This window comes from Myiozetetes cayanensis, unplaced genomic scaffold (assembly GCF_022539395.1).
Source record: "Myiozetetes cayanensis isolate MyiCay16 unplaced genomic scaffold, myiCay2020 scf24, whole genome shotgun sequence".
NCBI lineage: Eukaryota > Metazoa > Chordata > Aves > Passeriformes > Tyrannidae > Myiozetetes > Myiozetetes cayanensis.
The window spans coordinates 68,432-92,005 of NW_026087456.1; the positions used below are offsets into that span (position 1 = coordinate 68,432).

At 40.6% G+C, this 23,574-nt stretch overlaps 2 protein-coding genes across 3 annotated transcripts in view; one reads left to right on the forward strand and one right to left on the reverse strand.

The window, feature by feature from the left end:
• Nucleotides 1–6,168, forward strand: part of TBC1D9 (TBC1 domain family member 9) — a 53,027-nt gene extending 46,859 nt beyond the window's left edge. For both annotated transcript variants that reach the window (XM_050320433.1, XM_050320434.1), the window contains exons 17-21: nt 384–449; nt 1,724–1,810; nt 2,705–2,779; nt 2,918–3,018; nt 3,963–6,168. In XM_050320433.1, the coding sequence (XP_050176390.1) occupies nt 384–449; nt 1,724–1,810; nt 2,705–2,779; nt 2,918–3,018; nt 3,963–4,676 (1,043 nt within the window). In that variant the 3' untranslated portion in view covers nt 4,677–6,168. The remainder of the gene's footprint in view (nt 1–383; nt 450–1,723; nt 1,811–2,704; nt 2,780–2,917; nt 3,019–3,962) is intronic.
• A 4,898-nt stretch (nt 6,169–11,066) lies between these two features.
• ELMOD2 (ELMO domain containing 2) lies at nt 11,067–22,390 on the reverse strand. The gene is made up of 8 exons (XM_050320435.1): nt 22,130–22,390; nt 20,947–20,975; nt 20,242–20,336; nt 19,327–19,456; nt 18,263–18,396; nt 17,622–17,690; nt 16,128–16,261; nt 11,067–15,701 (listed from the first exon to the last, which is right to left on the reverse strand). The coding sequence occupies exons 1-8, from the start codon at nt 22,272–22,274 to the stop codon at nt 15,544–15,546; spliced, it is 894 nt and encodes a 297-aa protein (XP_050176392.1). The 5' UTR covers nt 22,275–22,390; the 3' UTR covers nt 11,067–15,543.
• Nucleotides 22,391–23,574: the final 1,184 nt, after the last annotated feature.

Here is a 23,574-nt window from a genome sequence, read left to right on the forward strand (position 1 = left end):
TTGGTAAATGTCTCATTGCTCTGAGTCTTGTGATGTTTTTATTGGATCCTCAGATCAGAAAGTTTGAAGTCCACACAAAAAGGTCTTGTTAACTTTCAGCCAGAGGCCCTTCTGGGTGGTAATGCCATGACCATAGCTTATTTTTGAACATTATAAAATAGGCATTAAATGAAGGACCCAAGGTTGAAGTGTTCTCTTGCTATTTCTACTGCAGACTGTATAATCTTATATATCAAGTGACTGCCTTGTGATTTTGGGCTGTAAAGGGACTACAGTGCTTCCCAGAGTAAATGTAGCAGCTTCTAAACCAAAATACTGCAGCAATAATAAATGAAATGACATTGAATGCTGAGAAATAATGTACTGTATGTAATGCTGTTTAGGTGCAGCGTGCCATGGAGATCTTACAGAGAAGCTGAAGCTGCTGTATAAAATGCATGTTTTGCCTGGTAAGTAAATGATGTTAAAACAGCTGTTGTCTTGTTGAGAACAGGAATTTGGAGCAGAGTTGTTTATGACTAGCTTTCCCAATTAAAAATTAATTTGTGGGAATTATTCTAGCTGTTTATGCAGCAGTAGAATGAAGATCTTCTACCATAACCAGACAGAAATTTGGAAAGTCTGAAAGCACCCACACAGCCCTCTATCTTTCCAGCCACACACAGACCATTTATATGTGTCTTCTGCCTGTTGATCTGGGGTTGGTGATATCCCCCATGCATAAATACAGTGTTCTTCAACCTTTGTTACCATAATAATGCACTTTATTTAATAGCAAAGATGGTTTGAAATGTTCCTGCATGCCCTGGTTCCTCGTTTCTATCCCCAGGCTTTCTTCTTGGTTTCCCCTCTGGGCTGACACAACTGTTTGCAGAGGGAAGCTCCAGATGGTTTCATAGATGTGTTTTCCAGGGAGCTGTACAAACTTGGACTCAGTTAAGTGAGAGAGGCAGTTTAGGGTGGAGAGGGGACGAAAACACCTCAAAACAATTTTGCCTCTGAAGAAAATGATATCCTGGAACTGTATCCTCTCTGTCTTGTCACGCAAGTGCCGTAAAGAACCTATTGGTGTCCTCACTGAACCTGCAATTTTAAGTATGTTGCAACTGCTTGGGTGGTTTAAGTCTTGTGTCCCTTTACATGCTCTGGTAAAGATGTCTAAAGGCTTTAGGAGGACGTTCACCTTCATGTGCTTTGAGCATCAATCCCTGATTGCTCCCAGCTGGCTTTGCTTGGAGGTAGGCTTGAGTGATTCGTTAATTAAACAGGGGAAAAAAAAAGGCTTTAAATACTTTTAAAAAATACTTCAAAAATTATTGAACCATAACAGAAGAGATGTCTTTTTAAAAATGCAGCTTCTGGTATTTGGGGAATATACATAAGAGATCATGACAGACTGTTTCCAGCTAGGAAAAAGTTGATACCCTGCTTAGGACACGCTGAGCTGCACAGAAGAAAGTAATGGAAGTAGCCATGGGAAGATGGGTAAGCCAACCTCTGAAGGCAAGCAGCTCCTTTTTAGACAGTATTGGATACGGGGGAGAAGACAGTTCAGGTCCAGCTGTTCATTTCCTGTGAGCTGAAAAGAGATGATTCCTAGCCCATCACATCCTCACACTTTTACTTTTAGAAACTGACATTCTAAATGTATCAATGGAACTATCTTTTAGTTTTTAATTAAAGGGCAGAATTGGTAATGAAATGTATTTACTATATTCCTTAGATCCGTCCCCTGAGCAAGAAGAGCCAGACTCTGCTTTTGAAGCTACTCAGTACTTTTTTGAAGACATCACACCAGAGTGTACGCACGGTAGGCAACTTTTGTCTTGGGCATGAAAAGATGAGGTAATGCATTTCAGACAACATGTGCTACCTTTTAATTGGGTTAAACTTTGCAAGTGAAGTATTCCCTGTAAAAGGAAGTATGAAGTATTTGTTTATATTTTATATCCTTAGAGGTGCAGGCATGTTTACACCAAGAGCCACCCTGGGTTGTGCATTTCAGAAGTACTTGCAGAATAATGTCGTCAAGTGTTTTGTAATAGATGTAGTTTTGTGATAAGTCCAGCATATATGTCTTGATGGAGAATAAGAATAGATACATTGGCTTTCACAATATATTTGGATCAGAACTTAAAAACATTCTGTGAAACTGAGATCGAAAGATACATCAAAATGTAGTTCAGCAGTTTGAAATCTTTTCATGCCCTGGTGAGAGGCAGCGTCTCATCGCTGTTGCCTTAAATGGCATTATCTTTCTTGAGATATTTGATGTGAAGTTTCTCTCTGATCCAAGGAAAATATAACCCATTCTTCTGGTTACAAGGGGGAGGAAGGTTGTTTGAAAATATGTCTAGGAGTTAGTAGACTAGAATTAGCAATTTTAAGTCCTGAGAGACTAGAGAAGGTGCGTTAATATAATCACCAAACATACATCATGCTAGAAGTTGTCCATGTTGTGGTAACACATTGTACTACACAAACAGAATTTAAAATAGTCCAAGTCTTATAAGTGATCTTATAAATTAAACTGAATATGTCAGCAGGTTTAAGAATAAGCAAAAATCATCATTTATTCCTATCATTTTTACTCTGCATTTTCTGCAGTGTAAACGTTTTCTTATTTTGCACTGTACACGTGAAAACTGTATATGTATCTAAAACCACACTGATCTCTCTCTCCCCCTGCCCCTCCACTTCCTAGTTGTTGGCCTAGACAGCAGGAACAAACAAGGAGTAGATGATGGGTTTGTTACAGTGAGTCTGAAAACAGACAAAGGTATGCGTGGTGTCTCCATGTGAGTTACATCTTTTGTTTCTTGTAAAGATGCTCCTTTTGAAAATGGGAAAAACGGTATTAATTTAAGGTTTCTTCATGGACTTTTTCCTGCATCTATGGGTAATTTGTTGACAATAGGCAAGAAGAGCTCACAAGATAATCGAAATTATCTGAGAATGTGGAGCCAAGAGAATAAATCCAAAGCCAAAAACACAAAGGATTTGCCCAAACTGAATCAGGTAATTCAGATGACAGTTACTTATTTTTCATTAGGATTGAACTCTCTTCACATATGTTTAAATATTCATTTAACACCGAGCAAAGGTTTTATTTTGAGGCAGATACTTTTTTACCATAGAGCAGCAGTCAGCTGATTACAGAAGTTAGTTGTTTTCAAAATATTGAGACTGGCACTCAGCTCCCAAAACATCCCCAAAATGAGACATGCACATATAGCAATGATAGCATTAATTTCATCTCTAGACAAAGGGTGATGTGACATTGAATATCACCAGCTAGCTAATAATGTCTGATACACATAACCTGAAAGAAGCATTTTATGTTTTGTGATTTATACTGCCAGTCTCGTTTCCCTCAGATCCACAGCTGGTAAGGAGGAAGGAGACCCACTGGGATAGATGTTCCCTCCAGAGCACGTAGGGAATTATTGCCTGTAGAACAATGATTCTTACTTTAGGTAGCCCTGAGCAAATCTCTTTCCTATTTAATGCATGAGTTTTGAATTTCTAAAGACTTTCATCCAGCTAAGTTACCCCTGTCAGTTAAAGAGTGCTACAGGTCTTACTTAATTTTTCATTATTTCTCATTAGTTTTAGCAGACCCCCTAGTTATACTTAGCATCATTCCTGCAAGAAAATCCACCAAAATGAATGCTGTCTTACTGCTCACCCTCTATTGCCCTCCTGTGGCTGCAGAGAATTATGTTTGTCATCTGTTGGATGAAACATCCAGCGGTTTATTCTAAGTAACTTCGAGATCTGCAACGCATATGTCTGCCCAGTCACTGAAAATGCTTTCTAGAGTGCACCCAGGTTACTTCCAGTTTTAGTTTAATCACGCCAACTATTGCCATTCCTCAATTCCAAGCTTTTAAAACTGATTTAGTAGACGTCAGCCTCATTTGTTTCCTGCTCTCATTAATGTTTCCTCCCTCTGTGTTCAGGGACAGTTCATTGAGCTGTGCAAGACGATGTACAATATGTTCAGTGAGGACCCCAACGAGCAGGACCTGTACCACGCCACCGCTGCTGTGACCAGCTTGCTTTTGGAGATCGGGGAAGTCGGCAAGCTCTTCAGCGTGCAGCCCGCCAGCGAGGCAGACAGCAGCAGTAACAGCTGCAGCAGAGCTCTCCAGAGTGAGCTGTTTCAGAAGAAAGAGCATCAGCAGTACCCCCTGGAGCAGCACAAGCCGCTCCAAAGCAGCGAGGAGGAGGCCGTTTGCCCCGACAGCGCCCTGGGCATGCAGATGGAAGACATTAAGCTTGACGACTCTTCTCCCAGGGACAACGGGGCCTGTTCCTCCATGCTCATTTCCGACGATGACACGAAAGATGACAGTTCCATGTCCTCCTACTCGGTGCTGAGTGCGGGCTCGCACGAGGAGGAGAAGCTGCACTGCGAGGACATCGGCGAGGACACCGTTCTGGTGCGGAGCAACCACGCCCCTGCCCTCCGCAGGAGCACGAGCATCGACAGGGACTGGGCTATCACCTTTGAACAATTTTTAGCCTCCCTTTTGACTGAGCCGGCGCTGGTGAGGTACTTTGACAAGCCTGTGTCCATGATGGCTAGGATTACCAATGCTAAAAACGTACGGATGAGGGGTAGACCCATAACCTCGGCCAGTGACTATGAAATCTCTACTATGTCGGGATAAAAGGCAGTCGGGTTTTTTATTTTGTTTTTTTTTTCTTATTCTGTATTTATTAGTACCTGGCACAGGCCCTGGTATTTTCAGAACATGATTGTTTTCACTAATGTGAAAATGTTGGGGTGCAAACTTAACTATCTTGAAGTATAATCACTCTTTCTGTGGGAAATGTTACACAAATGCAAATTTTATTCAAAATACAGAAAAAAAAAATAACGGTTGTCAGTGAAGTGTGTGTATTATTAATCTTGCTGTCAATATATAATGGTAAAGATAAGTTCTGAATTTCTAAATGTAAACTTAATGCCAATATTTATGTGCATTTTTAAGATAGACATATATAGAGATCTGGTTCTTGGGAGAAAAAAAATCAACAAAATGGTAAGAACCTAAAATTTAAAGGGATGCTGTCAACCTGAAAAGGACCTCAGGTGAAATTAAGTTCCAGGCAACATCCCTGAAGGATAATTTTATTTCATATAGTTTTGTTTTGTTTCGAATATATGAAAGACCACTTCAGTGACACCTGCCTGGCTCCTAACTTCCTCTACCTGAGACTGGTATGCTCAAGTAAAAGTGAGAAGTCCATCCCAAACCTAGCTGGCACATCAGGCAAATGTGGATAAATGTGATGGTTTCTGCTCTGATGGAGGGCAGAGCCCTTTTGCCTTTCCCTGGGTTCAGCCTGGTAGAGAGAGCCCTTTCCCACCTGCAGCCACCAAAGAGAGATTTCCAGCATGACCCTGCCCAGAGCTGTATTCCTAACCAGTGGACTTGGAAGCTTTGCTGGTGTGCTCCAAAGACAGTGTGTGCAGGTCCCAGAACAGATTGGTAGAGTCTCTTTTTAAAATTTGAAATCTGTTTTTAAAAGTAAAAAAAAAATAAATATATATATATCTACTTCTAAGGCTGACCTACAGCAAATATAGCTTAGCTCTTAAAACTAACCTTTACCACCAACTTATTATATCCTTGTTAGATTAAGAAAATGAAAGCCTGTATTGCATAAGTCTTTATTTACTACAGTGTAAAGTAGCAGTAATGAAAAAAAATCTGCAAGATAATGTAACTGAATGTTGAAGTCTTACTGAGAACACTGTCACTTTATATAAAATGAATAGTATCCTGTATTGACTTACTGAATAATATGTTCAAATGAAAACTGGAGCACCTGCACTTTGAATCCTTGCTTTTTTTATACAGAAATTCAGGATTTTTTTTTTTAAATTTTGTTAGCTGTTTTTTAATTGATATTTGTTCGGTTCAGGATCATGCCTACATGCCTAATCTTTATTTGCTGTTTTGAGAAGATTTTCTGTAGAATACTGTTGATTTTTTTATACTCCTGTATAATATTGCATCCATGTAACTTGCAGATTTTTTTAGCACAAGCTATGTTTAATTCCTTTGTTTTAAAAGAATGCTTTTAAACTGTCAGATGAAGTGGTTTTTAACCACAAATAGGTAATGTGAACAAATAAAGTACACTCTGCACAGATTTGATTTTTAACTCTTAAAGTCATGCTAGAGGGAAAAGCAGGTGGTTGTGCTTTATTACACAGATAAATTCAAGTATGCGGACATGTAGCAGTATGAAAAAGCACTATAGTCTGTGTGTGAGACTGTGGATTAGTTTACATGTGTATCAAATAATGATATTAGTTCAAACAGTGACATTGATTTGAAGCCCTAATTACCATTTTGAAGACTGTGGCTTTGTTTTAACTTAAGATGCCAAAGCCAGAGTGGGGTGCTTTATTGTAGTGCCTGGCAGCTGAATAAGCTATAATGGAAGTCTTCAGCACTAAGAGTTAACATCCTGAAGTGGGCTACTGACCTTTTTAGCTTTGCAGATCCCTGAAGTTATTTCTCTTTTAGGTCTCTGTTATGGTAAAGTGAACTTAAGCCTACCAGCAACCTTCCACACACCCCTAGAGACACACAAGCGAAAGCTCAAAAACCTTTCTTCTTCTCAGGCGGCTTTGTCAGCTTTGTTCCACACCCCACCCGCAGGGCAGGGGATGCAACGTACCATGAGAATTAATTTGCTGTTATGACTCCTGTTAACAAGAAGAGGCATCCACAAGTGGATTCCTGGTGTAACAAGAGCCATTTTACAAGGCAACTTCTGCTCTAGTAGCCTTCCTTACCTTCATGATCATGTCAGCAAAGCTCCTAAGTGTGAGCCAGGTCATCTTTAAGACTGGCTGTGCTGTAGGTAGCAGCCAGGTGAGCTGATTTTCTCCAGGTTCTTTTGGATGAGGCTGCTCACCTGATCAGGACCGACAGCAAACAGCCACAGGGCAGATGCCTACTTGATGACATCATCTGCTGTGACCTGTTCTTTAGTAGCTGACTGGGAGCTGGTGAGTGGAAAGCTACAGAAGAGTTCGACTGACCAGCGTACAGTGATGTGAAACCTGTGAGAGAATGTGAGTATTTTGAAAGTCTAATCTGTATGTGCAGGTGTCCTACACAGAAAGTGAGTATGGTTTTTTACAAGTACCTATGCCTTGTGCTTCCTGTGCTTGGAGATAGTCTCTTTAACCTGTGAACATAGAGTTCAGTTGGGGCTGCTATTTAATAGAGCTTTCTGTATTAAAAAAAACCCAAACAAAACCAAACAAACAAACAAAACCATAAGGAAATATTCTTCTCAAATTTTCTTCCAGTCTGTCTTCCAGCTTAGTCAATGCTGATAACACATGGAAGTTCTGTGGCATTTGTTTCCTTCGTTGTAGCATCTTACAGCTCTTGAATTCTAGGTGTTGGGGCTGAGGGTTGTTTTTGGGACTTGTAAAGGTTTGTTGTTATGCACGTTGTTACGCAGACAGAAAGTTCATTATGTGATGTATTAAACTTAGCAAAAAATTAACATCAAATCTGTTGTAAAGAGAAAAGCACTTCATGAGTTCTTATACAGTGATGCTGGGGCTTCTTTTATAATAGATGTCAGGTGTTGTGTCATAACTTTGGATGGCAGAGGCTGGTGTGGTATATATGGTGTGACATGTAAGGGACTGTGGCAGAGAAAGGCAATGTCATTAAAGCAGTTGGACAAGCAAAGAGACGGTGCTTTTGCATGGAAGGTTTTGCAGCCAGGTCTGGTTCCTCTGCTGGGTACTCTGTAAGCCTCTGCATTCCTCCTGTCAGAGGGCATTACTAATCTGTAATCTTGTAGCATCATACTGAAAAAGTGGAACTTGGATGTCAACAGTAGGTGCAATACAGTAACCAACAAGAAACTGCTGGGAAGAGTTTCAATTCCATGGGAATGCACAGAGCAACAAACTGAAGCTGGTGCATAAGCACTGTAAACCTACAACCTTCCTAAATGGGAGAGCAGTAGGTTAGGGGAGGCACCTGAGGCTGTCCCAGTGTATAACAGGTAGGGAACATGGCTCACCAAGTCCCTGCCAATTTGGGTTGTACGTGCCTTGGTGAGTTCCAGTGCTGTTATTCTGCAAACTTGTGGCATCCCTGTGAATGACAACCATGATGCCTGGTCTGTTCCAGGTACTGGTAATTCAGTAATAACAAGGTATGCTGGTAGAAGATGCCTTTTATCAGAAATTAAGTATTTAACAGTAAAAAATAGTTGATGCTGTTGTATCCGCTTTCGTAACAAACATGGGCTAGTTGGGCTTAGAGTAAAATATCTGGAAAAAATGAGAAAATACTGAGGAATTGTGTATCAGTTGGTGGGTTAGTTCAGCCTATGGCAGAGCATGCTGTAGTATCCTGGCCTTTTGGTTAGCTAGAGTATGAGGTTCCAGTGTCTGGGGCCTTTCTTTTGAATCCTGATGTCAACACCTGGTGCTGTGGAAGAAGCTGGTCTGTGACAAGAGCTCACCAGATTAGGTACATGCAGACATATTATAGTGAGAATGAAAGTGAAGCAATTGTGTCTATTACTGAGCCTTATCCTCTGCTATTTCTGCTATTTCTGTTTCTTTCCACTAGTCTTGAGTCAAGTGTTACTTAGTTCAAGTGGCAATTGAGACTTCTAATGTCGTGGTTCAACCCAAGGCAGCCACCAAGCCCCACACAGCCGCTCACTCAGTCCCTCACCAGTGGGACGGGGGAGAGAATCAGAAGGGTAAAAGCCAGGAAGCTCATAGGTGGAGATAAACAGTTTAATAGGGAAAGCAAAAGCCATGCACACAAGCAAAGCAAAACAAGGAATTAATTCACTGCTTCCCATGGGCAGGCAGGTGTTCAACCATCTCCAGGAGAGCAGGCCCCCATTAAATGTAAAGGTTATTTGGGAAGATGAGCACCTTAACTCTAAAGGTCCCTCCCTTCCTTCTTCTTCCCCCCACGTTATATACTGAGCATGATGTCATATGATCTGGAATATCCCTTTGGTCAGTTGGGTCACCTGTCCCAGCTGTGTCTCCTCCCAGCCATCCCTGCACCCCTGACTTCCTCACCAGTGTGGCAGAGTGAAAAGCAGAAAGGGCCTTGGCTCTGTGTGAGCCCTGCTCAGCAATAACAAAAACATTTCTATATTATCAACCCTGTAGCACAGATCCAAAACACAGCCCCATAGCAGCCACTGCGAAGAAAATTAACTCTACCCCAGCCAAAACCAGCACAATTTAAAATGCTGATTTATTCAATAGCAAAACCAGAAGGCAGCCTGAGAGCACATAGTAAGAACAAAAATGTGGCAGTGGGAAATGGCTAATAATAGAAAACTGCAACAGGCTGATATGGCAGCACTGCTGTGCAAGCATGACTTAGACCTGGGAATGCAAGGGGTGAAATACAGGAAGTTAGTCTTAACTGCTGTGCAAGATGCTCCTGATAAATGGTGGCAGATAACATCTCAAGGCACCTCACTTCAGAAAATAGTTTAATTCTGGTTCTTTTCATAGTACTCAGTATCTCAGTTTAAATCTCCTGAATAACTGTTTCCTCGTTCCATTTGCATAACTGACCAACCTGACATTTGGGGTTTGTAGGACTGGGATGTTTCTGTAGTGCAGTGCCTGTTCTGTGCTTCTGTAGAAATAAAAAATTGCTACAGGTGAGATCTGGCAGTTCTCATGTAATGGCACTTTGGTACATTACTAGAAGCATTTGGTCTCCAAAATTCAGAAGCAGAAACAAAGGCTGCTTGAGAGATACAAATGAACTGTAATAAAACAGCGCACACAGAGGTTCAAAAAAAAAAAAAAAACAACATATGAGGAGGGTTTTGAGGGTTTCTCCTTTCTCCAAAAATGTTCTCCAGAGTTGTTCTCCAGCTTGCAAATTTTGTTCTTGGAGTTTTGCTTCCCTGAATATAACCACCTTTCAAGTTGTCTCTGAGAGTTAACATCTAGGTCCTTCAAACAAAATTGCTCTTGTGAGGTTTTTGGGTTTTTTTGTGTGTGTTGGTTTGGTTTTTGGTTTTCTTTTAAAGCCTAAAACAGAGCTTTTCAAGTAAGGATTTAAAAAGGAACTGGGAAAAAAAAAAGCAGTAATAAACCTCTACCACTTGCAGCAGCTATCTGTGTAATTTTCTCTTACGTTCCAAAATCAAAACTTGGCTCCATCCCTGGAGAGTAATGTGGCACTCCAGCTGAAGAAACTCTGTCTCCTTCCACCTCACTATGCCATTTGTTTGTGGTGGTTGAGAAGGAAGTGAGGTCTGCTTTCTGTGGCCTGGACCAAAACAATGTGACTGAAGGGATGCTGCCACCTTTCCACTCGGGTATAGAACAAAGGGAGCTGAGGGCTGGGAAGCCTCTCTGCTAAGCCAAGCAGGAAGCATCTCCTCTGACCTCCCAGGAATGCTGATGGTCTGTGCAGCAATGCACTGTAGGTGAGACTGCATTCAGGGTAATAGGGAGTGAGGGACTGTTCCAGGCTGTAATAGTCCCAAATCCGTAAGATGTGTCAAACTCAAGACTTTCCCACTGCAGGATTTCCTCTTAGATGTAAGATACCAAGTGGACTTGCGTGCAAGCGTGTTTGTCTGTGGTATCAGACTGATCTTGAGAGGCTAAACCAAACACTTTCTGTGTAGATCTCACAGTCAGATTTAAATCTTACTCCTTTCTTCTTGTGTTTGATGTAAGGTGTGTATCTGGGATGCTGATCTAAAAACTAGGAGGGGTGTGTGAGCCAGCATGCACACAGATGTTGTGCTGCCCACCATTTCAAAAGTTGGTGCTGCAGTATTATTTCCTAACAGTGCCTACTTTCCTAGGCACAAATGCAAGCCCCGTACAAGAACCAGAGACCTCTAAACAAGTTCTTGGAGCTTGAGGGGAGTGGAGAGAGGAGGGAAAGAAAAAAAGCTAGGAAAAAACCTTCACATTCCAGTGCAGGTGCATGAACAGAGAGCACAGTTAAGTGAAAACTCTTACATTTTCTAGCAGGCCAAACACACTAATGCTGACAATATTTTGGAATAACCTGTTCTTTATTTGCTACCATTGTAAACATCTCTATTACACAGACATCACAGTTTACATTATTGCTTTTGTATCATGGTAAACAGGGATTCCTATTAGTATGCAGCTATCTAAGCACAGTGTGATAAGAAGAAACTACCCACAAGCTGTCTTGGGCTGGGTTGTTTTTAATTCCCTAGAGAAAGAAAGACAGTATCTAGACTGGTACATGAAACATCAGTCCAAAAATTGGTCAACATTGTACTACAGCAACACAAAAACAAGTATGACAGAAAGAAATCACAGGTTACATCTTCGCCACGCGTTCACTAGCAGTATTTTCAAGAATACTGACTGCCCACCTAACTAAATACAAAACTTTTTCATTATGATAATACCTAAAACAAGGCTAAGTAATTTTTTCATAAAATTTTATTTAAAGTGGGATGGAAAGTCTGGAAAACCACTGCTTGGGGCTTTGTGTGTGTCTAATCGATGTTTGCATGTTTTTGGTTTTGTTTTTCAAAGAGTGAAAACCCAAAAATGTTTATCTGAGGTGTTTAAATTGGCCCCTTTTCCAATTATTCTTTAGGACAAAATGGCCTATCCTTTACATGGCTGTATCAGATGACAGAAGCACAACCAGTTTAAAAACATTCTCATTTTCTTTCCTCCTAAGTAGCACTGTCTTCAGATCACTTTCCAGTCAAGTTGGTTACTTATGAAGCAAGGTGTTTACTTAGTGAAAGACTAGATTTTACTTTTGCTTGTGGTAAACTACTTATCTTCAGATTATTTTGTTCAGAGTGGCACCACGTTTCAAGCATACAACCATTTTGAACAACAAAAGTGGAGGTAGTTTGTTAAACAGTTGCTACAGGAACAACAAAAGATTTAGAGAACCACCCTGTCTTAAGTTTTAGAATTTTTTTCTTAAATTTGCATACAATCTCTCACATCGTGAATGCTTTAAAGAGGCAGCAAGTTAGAAAACCAACAGCACTTCCGAATTCTAAAGACAGTTTGTACTTTAAAGCGTGACAGTTGAAAAATAATAAGACAATTTAGCAAGTTTTTGAGGTTCTCAGAATAACCTGTGAGCAACAAATTCTGATGCTGAACAAATTGATTATATCAACCTTGCGTAAAGGTGGCCTGCCTCCATTTCCAATCTTCCATAACCTCAGGACTGTCACCCTACTACAGAGTTAGCATAAATTAGTGCTGACTAGTAAAGCATCATTCTTCCCTTCCCTAAACACAATTTTACCTTTTCCCCTGTATCTTCTACCTACCACCATAATACAATTAGCCTACCACTGGTGCAAACAGGGACACCCAGTACTAGTCTACATCTAGTGAGTGACTCCTAGACAGAATTACTGGGCATGCAAATTCTAACTCTTTACGGGGAAGGTGTACTGGAGCCTAACACATTCACCCTAATTACTATATAATAATAATATAATGGCCAGTCTTCGCGAGCGAAGATCCGGGGAAGGTCTTTTCACCTTCCAGCCTGCGCATTGGATTTTTTAGGTGAGACACAGTGTGCGCGGAACTGAGCCCACCCTTTAATCCTAAGGTTCATCTGCCAGGGCCAAGCGAGCTTGGACGGTGGCAGCGAGGTCCTTAGGACGTAGGTGGGTTGCCTTTAAGGGCTAACGAGCCCCACCTGCCCGGGAGTACCCTAATTACTACACGCAAACTAATGTATTCCCATATGTCTCACTCACTGATGATGGCTGGGTTTACTTTTTCCCCTTGTATACTGCCACAGTTTAGTCCCAGGTCACTCATTGATTTTAAAAAGAAAAAAAAAAGCTAACAGAGATGCATCTCACACTAAACTCTATCTACATTCTACACTAAAACATCTCAGCTGTATGATAGGAAATCTGAAACTTGATGCTTGGGCTTTAGAAGCCTCGGCAAGAGTTAAATGTCAGTCTCCCAGCGAACAAGGAGCCCAGTTAAAGTTTCAGTGCTGGACAGACAAGGGTGTACATTATTTTTACAACTGTTGCCAAAAAAAAAATAGAACTTGCAAACCTAGCTCCGGGGGAGTGTTTAGAGATGGCTCAAGCAATTTTGTTACTAGCTGGAAAGCAGCACATGAAAATAAAGAATAGGATCTGCTTTCCTGCTGCTGCTAAACATAGTGGGGTCACTTCTGAAATTGAAACTCAGTCTCGTGTTGCTTGCAAAGGAGATCTACAAGCAGTGGCAGAAGTTATTAATGAAGACAAACTTCACAGAAGCTGAGGTTAGAAAAGCATACTTGGAAGGAGTCCACTTTCCACTTCCTTCCTCAGATTTTAGGCATGTCCAATGTCTGCAAGGGTCAGAGGAACAGAGCTTCACTGCAGGACCTGAATCGCAGAACGCTCTCCACAGGATCCCAGTTTTTCAGTGGTGAGAATTACAGGATCCAAGTACCTGGAAGTAGCAAAAGAACTGGGCTTCCCATGGTCAATTCTGTATCTAATCTGGTCAGTTTAACTGTTCGGTTTGCAAGCCAGGGCATAACCGTAAATACTCTCCCTATGAGCATCTTCACAGTGCTTTTCCTTTTTTTTTTTTTAAGTGGAACAGCATCCAACCCAACACAGGTGAGATGAAGCCACTCTCCACTCTCATCTACACCTAAAGTACCATAAAAAGAAAACAGAACTGTGTTACCTCCTACACATGTACTGTCTACCCTGATCCAGGAGCTTTCCCACAGGCAAGAGATGACCAACATTTAAGGGATCAAGAGCATATGGGTGGAGGCAGTGCAACAAGTCACTAGTTACACAACACAAACTCACAGAATTGCTGAGGTGGGAAGGCACCCTCAGGAGATCACTCAAGTCCAATCTCCTGCCCAAAGCAGGGTCCCTCAGAACAGGCTGCTTAGGGCCATATCCAACTGGGTTTTGATGATCTCCAAGAGATGCAGTACTACATATTATAATATATTTCATACTTATGTAGTGTAACAATACTCATTAGAAAAAGGGATATGTCTCTTTTTTTTTTTTCTTCCCTTCTCGTGTTCAATGCTTGTATTCTTCAGGAATCTCTTCATGACTAGTCATTGACTAGAACTAGTTTACCTGAGATGATTTAAAAAAAAAATAAAGTCATGAAAGCTTGTATTAGCATACAAATTTTGTGCCACTGTGAGCTATTTAGGTACGTGGTGAAAGACTTTTTCTCAAATAAATCAAGTTTCTAAGGCTGTGATCTGGTTACAGAATCAAAATAAAAGACTGATTGAAAAAAGCAGAAGGCACTTATTAAAGAGTAGTTCTTAGAAAATGAAGTGATGGTCATGCCAAATCCATTTAAAGTTGCTCTAAGCAATAATTAGTCACAATATAGACATGAAGTCCTATTGACTAGATTGTCTGAGGACGGCAAGGTTAAGGAACACACCAAAGTTGCATCCCTTCCATGGAAAACACATCTTTGTTAGAGGCTAGTACTCAGATGTGAATTTAATTTCACAAAATAAGAACTGCAGCTGCAATAAAGGTTTTTCTTTAAAATTTATAAAAGGGCTAAACTAGATCTCTTGTACTTCCCACTAAGAACACCCCATTAGCTGCTAGAAGAAAGGGCTGACAACAGATACAATCATCCTGAGTGTCTGAAGTCAGATTATAAAGAATCAAAAATTTTTACAGTAGGAATACTTTTAGAAAGAGTAGCTTTAGCCTGAGAATCTTATCCTCATGCTGATGACTTGTGGTTCTTTTTGTTTGTTTTGCAAACTAAACTTCTTCCAAGCACAGGAATCGGCTGGTACAAATCCACAGATAAAAAACTTCCTTAGCCAGAAGTAACTTCCAGGAAGTACATCAGTATGGTGATGGATTAAGCCTCTTCTCCAAAATTATAAATGACTAATACATCCCCTCCGTGGACCTCTTAATTACAGAGAAATTTAACATTGACAAGTGAATGACAATGACATGTAATGGAACAAGAACACAAGAAGTCTAAAACCAGGGTAATTTCATCTAAAAATCAAACTGAACTCCAACTTATTACGTTAAGAAGTTGGAATTAAAGTTCTAAGTTGAAAAGTTGAACTTAAAATATCTTTTAAAAGACAGTTAACTGTGAAACCTATTCATAGAAAACGTGATGCAGCTTAAATACCTGCTTCATGTTCCTGCATCAAGAAATAAAAAAAACAAAATGTGAAAGCAAGCGATCCAGAGGCTCTTGAGATTTGTGGGTTGTTTTCTGTGTTGGTTTGTTGGCTGGTTTTTGTTTAACTTTCTTCTTAAAAAGTTGCCCTTTGGAGAATAGCATATAAATACCTGTAAACAGACGTTGATTGTACAAGCTTTCTTAACTGAATTTTGCTAATTTTTTTTTTTTAAATGTAAAAAAAAATTCTATTGTTAAACAGTTTTTGGTGAAACACACAAGACTTCAATCCAAATGCATCATTCAATTTTTGATGCAGAATGTCATGTTCTGCAGAGGAGTTACGGTTTTGTTGTATTTTGTAAGGTGAGTATCACGTTGCAATCCAGTAGAAGTCCCTTAACTTTTTCATGGAATTTCTCTCTGTATTGGTTGAAGTGCATAATGCTTTCTGGTTCTTCTTCAAACCAGAACTTGTCAAACTCATAAACTAGATAACCTGTGAAGAAAATAAAATACAGACCTGCAAAAATTACCTCCACAATTTCCTGCCTTGATCTAGCTAGTCCTAGGAATGATCCCTTAGATATTCTTCAATCTCTTAAAACAAGGACTGTCCCATCCTGAGCTACAGCAAGCTTTTGGATGCTGTAATAATAAATAAAAAAATTATATCTGCAAATATTGAGGTTTTGGACTGTAGTCTTTAATATATAAAAAGCCACACAAATTATCCCTTAAATGTACATTTCCACAGTACAATGTTTAAGTATCAGGTGCATTTTCAATACCAATGCAAGAATAAGAAGACACACAGCTTGCTCTGGCTAATGGGAAAAGGGTGGAAATGCACTCCAAAACCCCTAAACTCCACGTTGTAGGCCTCCCCTTGGTAGTCTGTACTAAAGGAGCTGCGGATACTTACAGTAAAACTGATGGAAGTGCTCCATCTGCGGCAATCCAGCGACCACGTTGTACAGATGAGACTTTAAAGCACCGTTCTTGAGCAAGCTGTATGCCATTTCTGTCAGATTGATCCCAACTATTGCATAGGAGTATCTGCAACAGAAATCATGGGGCTCGTTTTACCTTATGCATTGGTAGACTTAAAAGCTCCCCTGAAACAGTCTGCTTTAGGATACCTGCAAGAGTCAATTTTTGGGCAGTATTGAGATGGTAAGGCCATCAGCGTTGACCTCAACTTGCTCATTTGAAATCCTTAGATCTGCTGGGATATTAAAAATTGCATGTAAAAAATGTAGTTACAGTACAAATGGAATGGCTGTTGCAACTTGCTCTTCAAGCTGAAAAAACATCTGGTTTTTTGTTGCGTGGTAGAGAAAACATAACAGAAATTCTTAAAGAACAGTTAAAGTGGTTTTGGAGGAAGGAAAAATAAAAATGAGTTCATTTGTGTAAATTGTATGGTTATTTCATTGAGCAAAATAATAATAATAATAATGGCCAGTCTTCGCGAGCGAAGATCCGGGGAAGGTCTTTCCACCTTCCAGCCTGCGCATTGGATTTTTTAGGTGAGACACAGTGTGCGCGGAACTGAGCCCACCCTTTAATCCTAAGGGTCATCTGCCGGGGCCAAGCGAGCTTGGACGGTGGCAGTGAGGTCCTTAGGACGTAGGTGGGTTGCCTTTAAGGGCTAACGAGCCCCACCTGCCCGGGAGTGGCCCTGACCGGGAATCGAACCCGGGTCTCCGCGGTGATAGCGCGGCGCCTTTACCCCCTAGACCACCAGGGGCTCCATTGAGCAAAAAGTCTCAAGATATCCTATCCTATTGCACAGGGTAATACTATTTACAGTCATGAAGGACTCCTGTTCTTGGTAGGTCACTGAGTTAACCAGGGACTAGATGGATCAGATTATTTTATCTGACTGGTCTGAAAGTAAATTTACATGTAAAATTAGCTAAATGTTTAAATAGGCTAAGTTTTCAAAAACAAAGTTAAAGGTGAACAAAACATTTGTATATACTTATTACAGTACAGAAACCTAGCAAAAAAGAGGACCTTAAGAGATAATCTCTGCCATCCCAACACGTAATCAGTAAAAAGGCAAAAAATAAGTATTAATTTCTAAACCTAATCTAAGCCTATTAGAAATAAAGCAAACTATGATGTTAAAGACGTTCACTGTGTTAACCAAAGACAGTATTTTGCCACATTTTTGTCCCAGCAAATCCATTCTGAAAAAAAAATAAAGCTGCACACAGTTCCCCACCCCAAAATTTATTCCAGTGTTCGGTTTCTTACATTTTTCTATTTTGACCCTTTTTTCATTCTTTAATGAAAAAACAAACAAACAAACAAAAATATTTTCCTCCTGATTTTCTGGACACATATTTGGCAGTCTTCACATAAGCTCTTACACAGAACAAGCCAGAGAAAAAATCATACAGTGGCTTACCCCAGCTTTGGGTGATTTGAACGAGAAAGGATCTGACGAGCTTCGTGGGTGTAATGCTTACTGAAATACCTGTCAGTGTAAAACAGGATCTTCCATTGGTTTAAGTTCATATTAAAAAACCATTGTGTTCAACATTAAAATATGTAGCTCTAAACTAAAGCTGAATACTACTCTGTACTGAAAAATGGCACTAAATGAAAGCCAAGGAAAAGGCAGCAAATTTAAGTTATACTCAGCATGAACTAATACCGTAAAAAAAAATAAATCATTGTGATCTGAGTGTCAAATATGAAGTTCACCATAATCCAAATTAGCTTAGCAAAGATATGTAAAAACTTATCTGTTTTTCTTTGCAATAATAATTTGTAAAATTTTAAAGCAAGTTAGTTACAACCAACCAAATCTATCATATGACAACAAAAGATAAGGTGTCTTGGGCAAATTTCTGCCCCTTCCCTCACTTATTGATTTTAGCCAACCACGTTTACAGATGTGCAGTCACTAGAAATGTTGGCTTATTTACAATCTAATGGTTTCTATTTGCTTCTATTCAGTTTTTATTAGAGATAATAGTAATTAGAGAAAATACATGGGTACTGAAAATTAGTTACAGAAGAAATGAGATACTTCTTTTCACTTACACCAGATTCACTAAGCCCAGCAGACCCATTCCCCTGAAGTCTGTTTTGGGATCATCGCCTTGGAAGCCGATGTCACACCACTGCTTGCTGATTCTGGCCTTCAGATTCTCGTGAGGCATCAGCAAATTCCAGAGCTGCACAAATATGCTTCCATGTTACACACAGCTGCTACAGCATTCCAAGTCACATAATTCAGAACACTTGCTGCTGCATGTTAGAAACCCCTCCCCAAGGACCAGGATACAATCTGCACGCTGTTCTTTTCTGTTAGTGGCAATCTGGAGTCATGCCACAACGGCTTACTTCAGAAATCACGAAAATTGCTGCATTTAACATTAAATGTGATATTTTCCCTTCACAGACAAAGACACTGTAACAACACTAAAGAAACAAATACTTGTTTCGCCTTAGAAATTAATTTATGCATCATTTTGTGATAGGACAGCTATAAACTGAAATACAAATGCTCAGTGAATCCATAACATGTCAATGTCATGACTTGCATAGCAAGCTGAGATAATTAAGAAGTGCTAAGACAATAACATGCTAATATATTTGCACAGCAGAAGCTATTTTAAAAACCCCCAAGCAGTATTATGTTATTTGGTTGCTATTATTTATTGTTACCTAAAATACGTTACTGATAATTTTTATCTTCCAGCATTAAATAATCGTCTTTGACATTGACTGGGATGCAGTAAAAAGAAAACACTTTTTTTAAATTTAGTAATTACTGGTTTACAAAGTTACACACATGCATAAAGCTGAATATCTTTTTAGTAGCATTCAGTGACCCATTAGAAACCTGTTTTGCTACTTACATCTTGCTGTTGTTGTCTTTTCACACAAAATAATTCCAGTGCAAGCAACTCTAGTTTACTAATCTGTCTTACTTTGAAATTGTATTTTAATGTGTTACTTCTATAATGGCTTAGAAGTTTTTAAGTAGAAAAGAGCTTTAAATAGGTCAGCTGCTAAGAATAGTATGAACAAGTTCATTCAAGGTGTTGGACTTGGAGGGGAAACCCAAACAAACAGCTTTTGTATTTAAAAAATTATTTCACCTCAATTAACTGTTCCTCATGTTCTTCGTTTTCCGAATCATATGGGACCTTCCTTAGGTTTTCCACATTCAAATACAGTTTTTTATAACCTGATATCTGCAGTAAGGATATATGCAGATTTGCCTTAAACCTGAAATAATAACAAAACACCATAAAGAAGCTATTAAACAGGCCAAATTAGCCATAAATTCCACCTTGAACTACCAGATAAGACCTTTCTTATGTTAATGCAATGTAAACACTAGAATTAGGAAGTGCTTAATGGTTATCTTTCAGACTACAGCATATTAATTAAGTACACTGCCACATGGATCCCATATACTTTAAAAATCTCTAGCCCATTCCTGTGCTGCAATCTCTTAGCTTAAATTATGGAAAAAACCCCAAAATTTAGCTAAAATCTGCTATGACACAAGAAAACCCCATGTACCATCCTGACCCCTGTACCTTCTCCAACCCCTAAATATTCTGTAAGTCCTAAAGTCAAACTTTCAAAGAAGCACTTCATTAAACTTTAAAATTTTGACTGTTCACAATTTTCCCCTCTCATTTGCTAATTACTTATGCCAATGAATGCAAACATTAATCAGGCATCACTGTGCTCTCTCAAATGTATCTAAGCAACTACACAGTTCTTGTAATTAATCTATGCAATAATCATATTAGTTAAAAATATGGAGTAACAGAAGGGGCTTGCAAAATAGAGATGCAGTAATCCCAAATCCATGTCAATTAAAACTTTACAATTTATTTTCTAGAACTGGTGAGGACACAACCACACTTTATTTTCTAGTTTCAATGTAAACATTCGTGTTGAATGGCTTAAATATTGCATAAGATTAAGCAACTGCAAGAATATGCTAAGAAGTGAGAGTTATCTGCCATGAAGAACTTAGGTTTGGTTTCCAAACATACCCTGTATCCCTCTGTTCAATTCTCTTTTCTTTCATTACATCTCTGACACACTTCTCAACTTCAGCTTCTTCAACATGTACAGCATTTCTTAAAACCTAGGAAGTAAACACAGCAAATGACTTCACAAGGAATGCAGAAATCATGTAATTCATTATTATTTCTCAGCTTCTGTATACCTGCCTTGTATATATTATTTACTATAAAAGGAGAAGAGTCAATTCATTGCAATTGTTTACAATAAATTGGCTCAGATTGCATATAAAAGATCTGCAATAATTACATAAAAGCATAATTGATAATTTTTTCAGACTGTAAACAACGTTTATCCAGGAGTTCCATAAAGAATAAATAAGAAGCTGGAGAGTTGCTTGGTCTCGGTTCTTTTTGCTTTCAACTGCTGAATTGAAACACGTTCTTCCTAATCCAATCGAAACAATTGCAGCCAAGGAAATAATGCTTCAGAATTAGGAGACACAGAGCTAACCAAGCTGAGGTTTCAATGGAAATAAACATTTGAAGGGACATGGGGTTATTTTGGAGAAACCTTAACTAACCCAAGCATACAACCCAAAATGCTGTTCTCTCCTCTCTGTCTTTTACTCCTCTACAGAGCTCCACTCTCAAAAAGTAAATGCACATGTTCTTTTCCAGGGATCTCTCTCTGAAATAAGGTTTTACTAAGGTTTCATCCCTAGAATCTCTTACCTTATTCTTTGATGATTCCAGTGAATGTTCTGCAACACAAAAAAAAAAAAAAGATGTCACAGTTAAATTGAAGTGTTTTAAATAACTGACAAGAGGTGTTCTTGCAGCATATAAGTATTATAAGATTTTGCATCCCTTTAAAACATATAATAAAAAATTACTCAATCTTAAAATGAACACCTTATGAGGTAACTGAAGGCCTTAATTTACATAGGTTTTTTTTAATAACCCTTACAATGCTGAAAATAGACTTGGATTCTTTTTAAAACATCAATTAAGTGTACAAAACAAAGACAAATTTGAAAAAGTGTCAAAACAAAAATATGCCTCAATGTGTTTCTATTTTCAGAAATTGTTTTGTGTTTATTACCAAATAATAAGGAAATGTAAAGGTCACTTCTGCAAGCTATTGTGAAACCACAGAAATGTTAAGTACTTTCATAAATTGCCATTGCTATTTCAGATCAAAATTCTGCATAGGTAGAATTCTAAGTTAAATCACTCTTCCTCCCTCACCCCCCAAAAATTTATTTACGTCTGTGTGAATTTTTTTAGTAAGTAAAAACATACACGAAGCGATGGGAAGACCCTGGGGGAAAAGATACGATTTCTGATTCAGTTTTTGCAAGACACTGGAATTACCTCAGCGAACAGAGAAGGAAACTAGCTCTGCCGTTCTGATTTCAAATTCTCGTTTAAAATGAAGGGAGGAGGGAACACACAGTGCAGGAGACGCACAGGGCACTCGGGACAGGCCTTGGTTCCCACCTACTGGAGACCAGAAACCTGGGAAGCGGAGACCTCTGCAAACCCCTGGGAAGGAGACTGTGGCCAGGTGAGGGCCGGTCTCTCCTCCCAGCTCCCAGGGAACAAGAGACAGGACGAGAGGAAACGGCCTCAGGTCGTTATATCCAACCCTAGAGCAGGCTTAGGTTGGATATCAGGAGAAAACGCCTTCACTGAAAGGGGGTTGTCAGGCACTGGGACAGGTTGCCCAGGGAAGCGGCTGAGTCGCCATCCCCGGGGGTATTTTTGCATGACGTGCTGCAGATGTGGCGCCTGGGGACACGGTTCGGCGGTGGGGTTTTAGTGCTCGGGCTCGGAGGTCTCTTCCACCCTAAGCGACTCGGTGCTGCCCGCGGCGCTCCCGCAGCTCCGGCCCGGCCCCGGCCCCTCCATTTACCTACGCTCAGCGTCCGCCGCGCCCCCGCCGCGGCGCCGCCCAGGACGCGCTGCAGCTCGCACTTCCCGGTCAGCAGCCGCAGGACCCACTTCAGCCAGAACCGAAAGTACTTGTCGTACAGGAAGCCCCAGAGGCGCCCCCACATCTTGCGCGGGCGGCAGCCCCGCGTGTGGCGGGGCGGGGGGGGCCGAGAGCGCCGTGCCCGGGCAGCCGCTGCCCGGGGCCCCCTCAGCCCGGCGCCCCCTCGCGGCCGGGCCGCTGCGGGCCCCTCACGGCGCGGCGGGGACCCAGCGGCTCCCGGCCGGCCCCCGCATTCCCGGCCGGAACCCGCCCTCCCGACCTGGAAGTGATCGCGAGGCGGAAGTGCCGGTGGGGAAGATGGTTCCCTGTCGGCCCCGGGGCGCTCCGGCTCCCTCGCCCGGCGCCCGCCCGCCCGCCCGCTGCCCCGCCGGGCGCGGAGCGCTGCCGTCCCGGGGCTGCCGTCCCGTTGTCGGCAGAAGTCGGGTTCGGCGCGCAACAACCCAATAGTTACACACTCCAGAGGGGCACTGCTTGCTTAGCCCAGCCCTGGGCGCCCGGTGGGATTCCACAAATCGAGCGCCCCCGACTAGCAAAACTTCTCGCTGTTCATTCGTTTTAGCAAACAAAGGAATTAGTGTTCATCGGCTACGAGTTGCATAAGCAGTTCGCTTATTAATAATTAATGTTCTACTGTTGGTTAATGATTGCCCCTCATACTAATTAGTCCTTATGCTCAGTCGTTGTTTTCTCTTGGGTGGGTGGGTGGGTTTCTTGGGTTGGGGGTCCGTGAGTCGGTGGTTCCCATCTCCCCCTGCCGGAATTACCTTTTACCCAGTTGGAGCTGATTCCAGCACAGTTGCTGAGTTGCGTTTATTAAGTTTCTTCCCTATCTCGGGAGTTAGCGGTACATCCTTCCCAAGTTTTGTTAACCTCCACTTAGGTCTGAGACCATTGAAACGTGTCCAGTCCTAAATCTTAACAAGACAATTCTACCAACAAGTAATTTGTCTAACTCGTGAATATCACTTGGAGCTTGCTTATTAGCTGCTCCCTGCTTCACAGATTAAATCTTCCTTCTTGTTGATTAGGCTTAAAAGTATACAAAAATCAAACATCAAAGAACATCTTTTCTTATGAAAATTTTTATATATTCAACATTTTGCAACAGTTAGGCTAAATGACTTTAAGGAGAGGTGCGTTGCCAAGAGTCCTGCCTTGCCTTTTCTGAATGGAAGTTCAGCCATTGTATTAATGATTATTTCAGTAAACATGGGTTGAACTCAGCAGAATTGTATGCAAAATTTGGCATGTTGAAAGAGAGCTGACAGACTTGCTTGACCACATTCTGATATATTTTTTTGATGTGTGGAAATTGGAGTACCTTTTACACAAAATCAAAAGCCACAGAGCAGGTCTGGTGGCCT

Coding starts and splice junctions, on each gene's coding strand:
- ELMOD2 (XM_050320435.1), bottom strand. CDS start 22,274: ATGTGGGGGCGCCTCTGGGGCTTCCTGTACGACAAGTACTTTCGGTTC. Junction 18,397..19,326: donor ATGAGGAACAGTTAATTGAG/GTGAAATAATTT, acceptor ATATTTGTGCAG/CTCTGGAATTTGCTGATGCC. Junction 17,691..18,262: donor CTGGGCTTAGTGAATCTGGT/GTAAGTGAAAAG, acceptor TTACACTGACAG/GTATTTCAGTAAGCATTACA.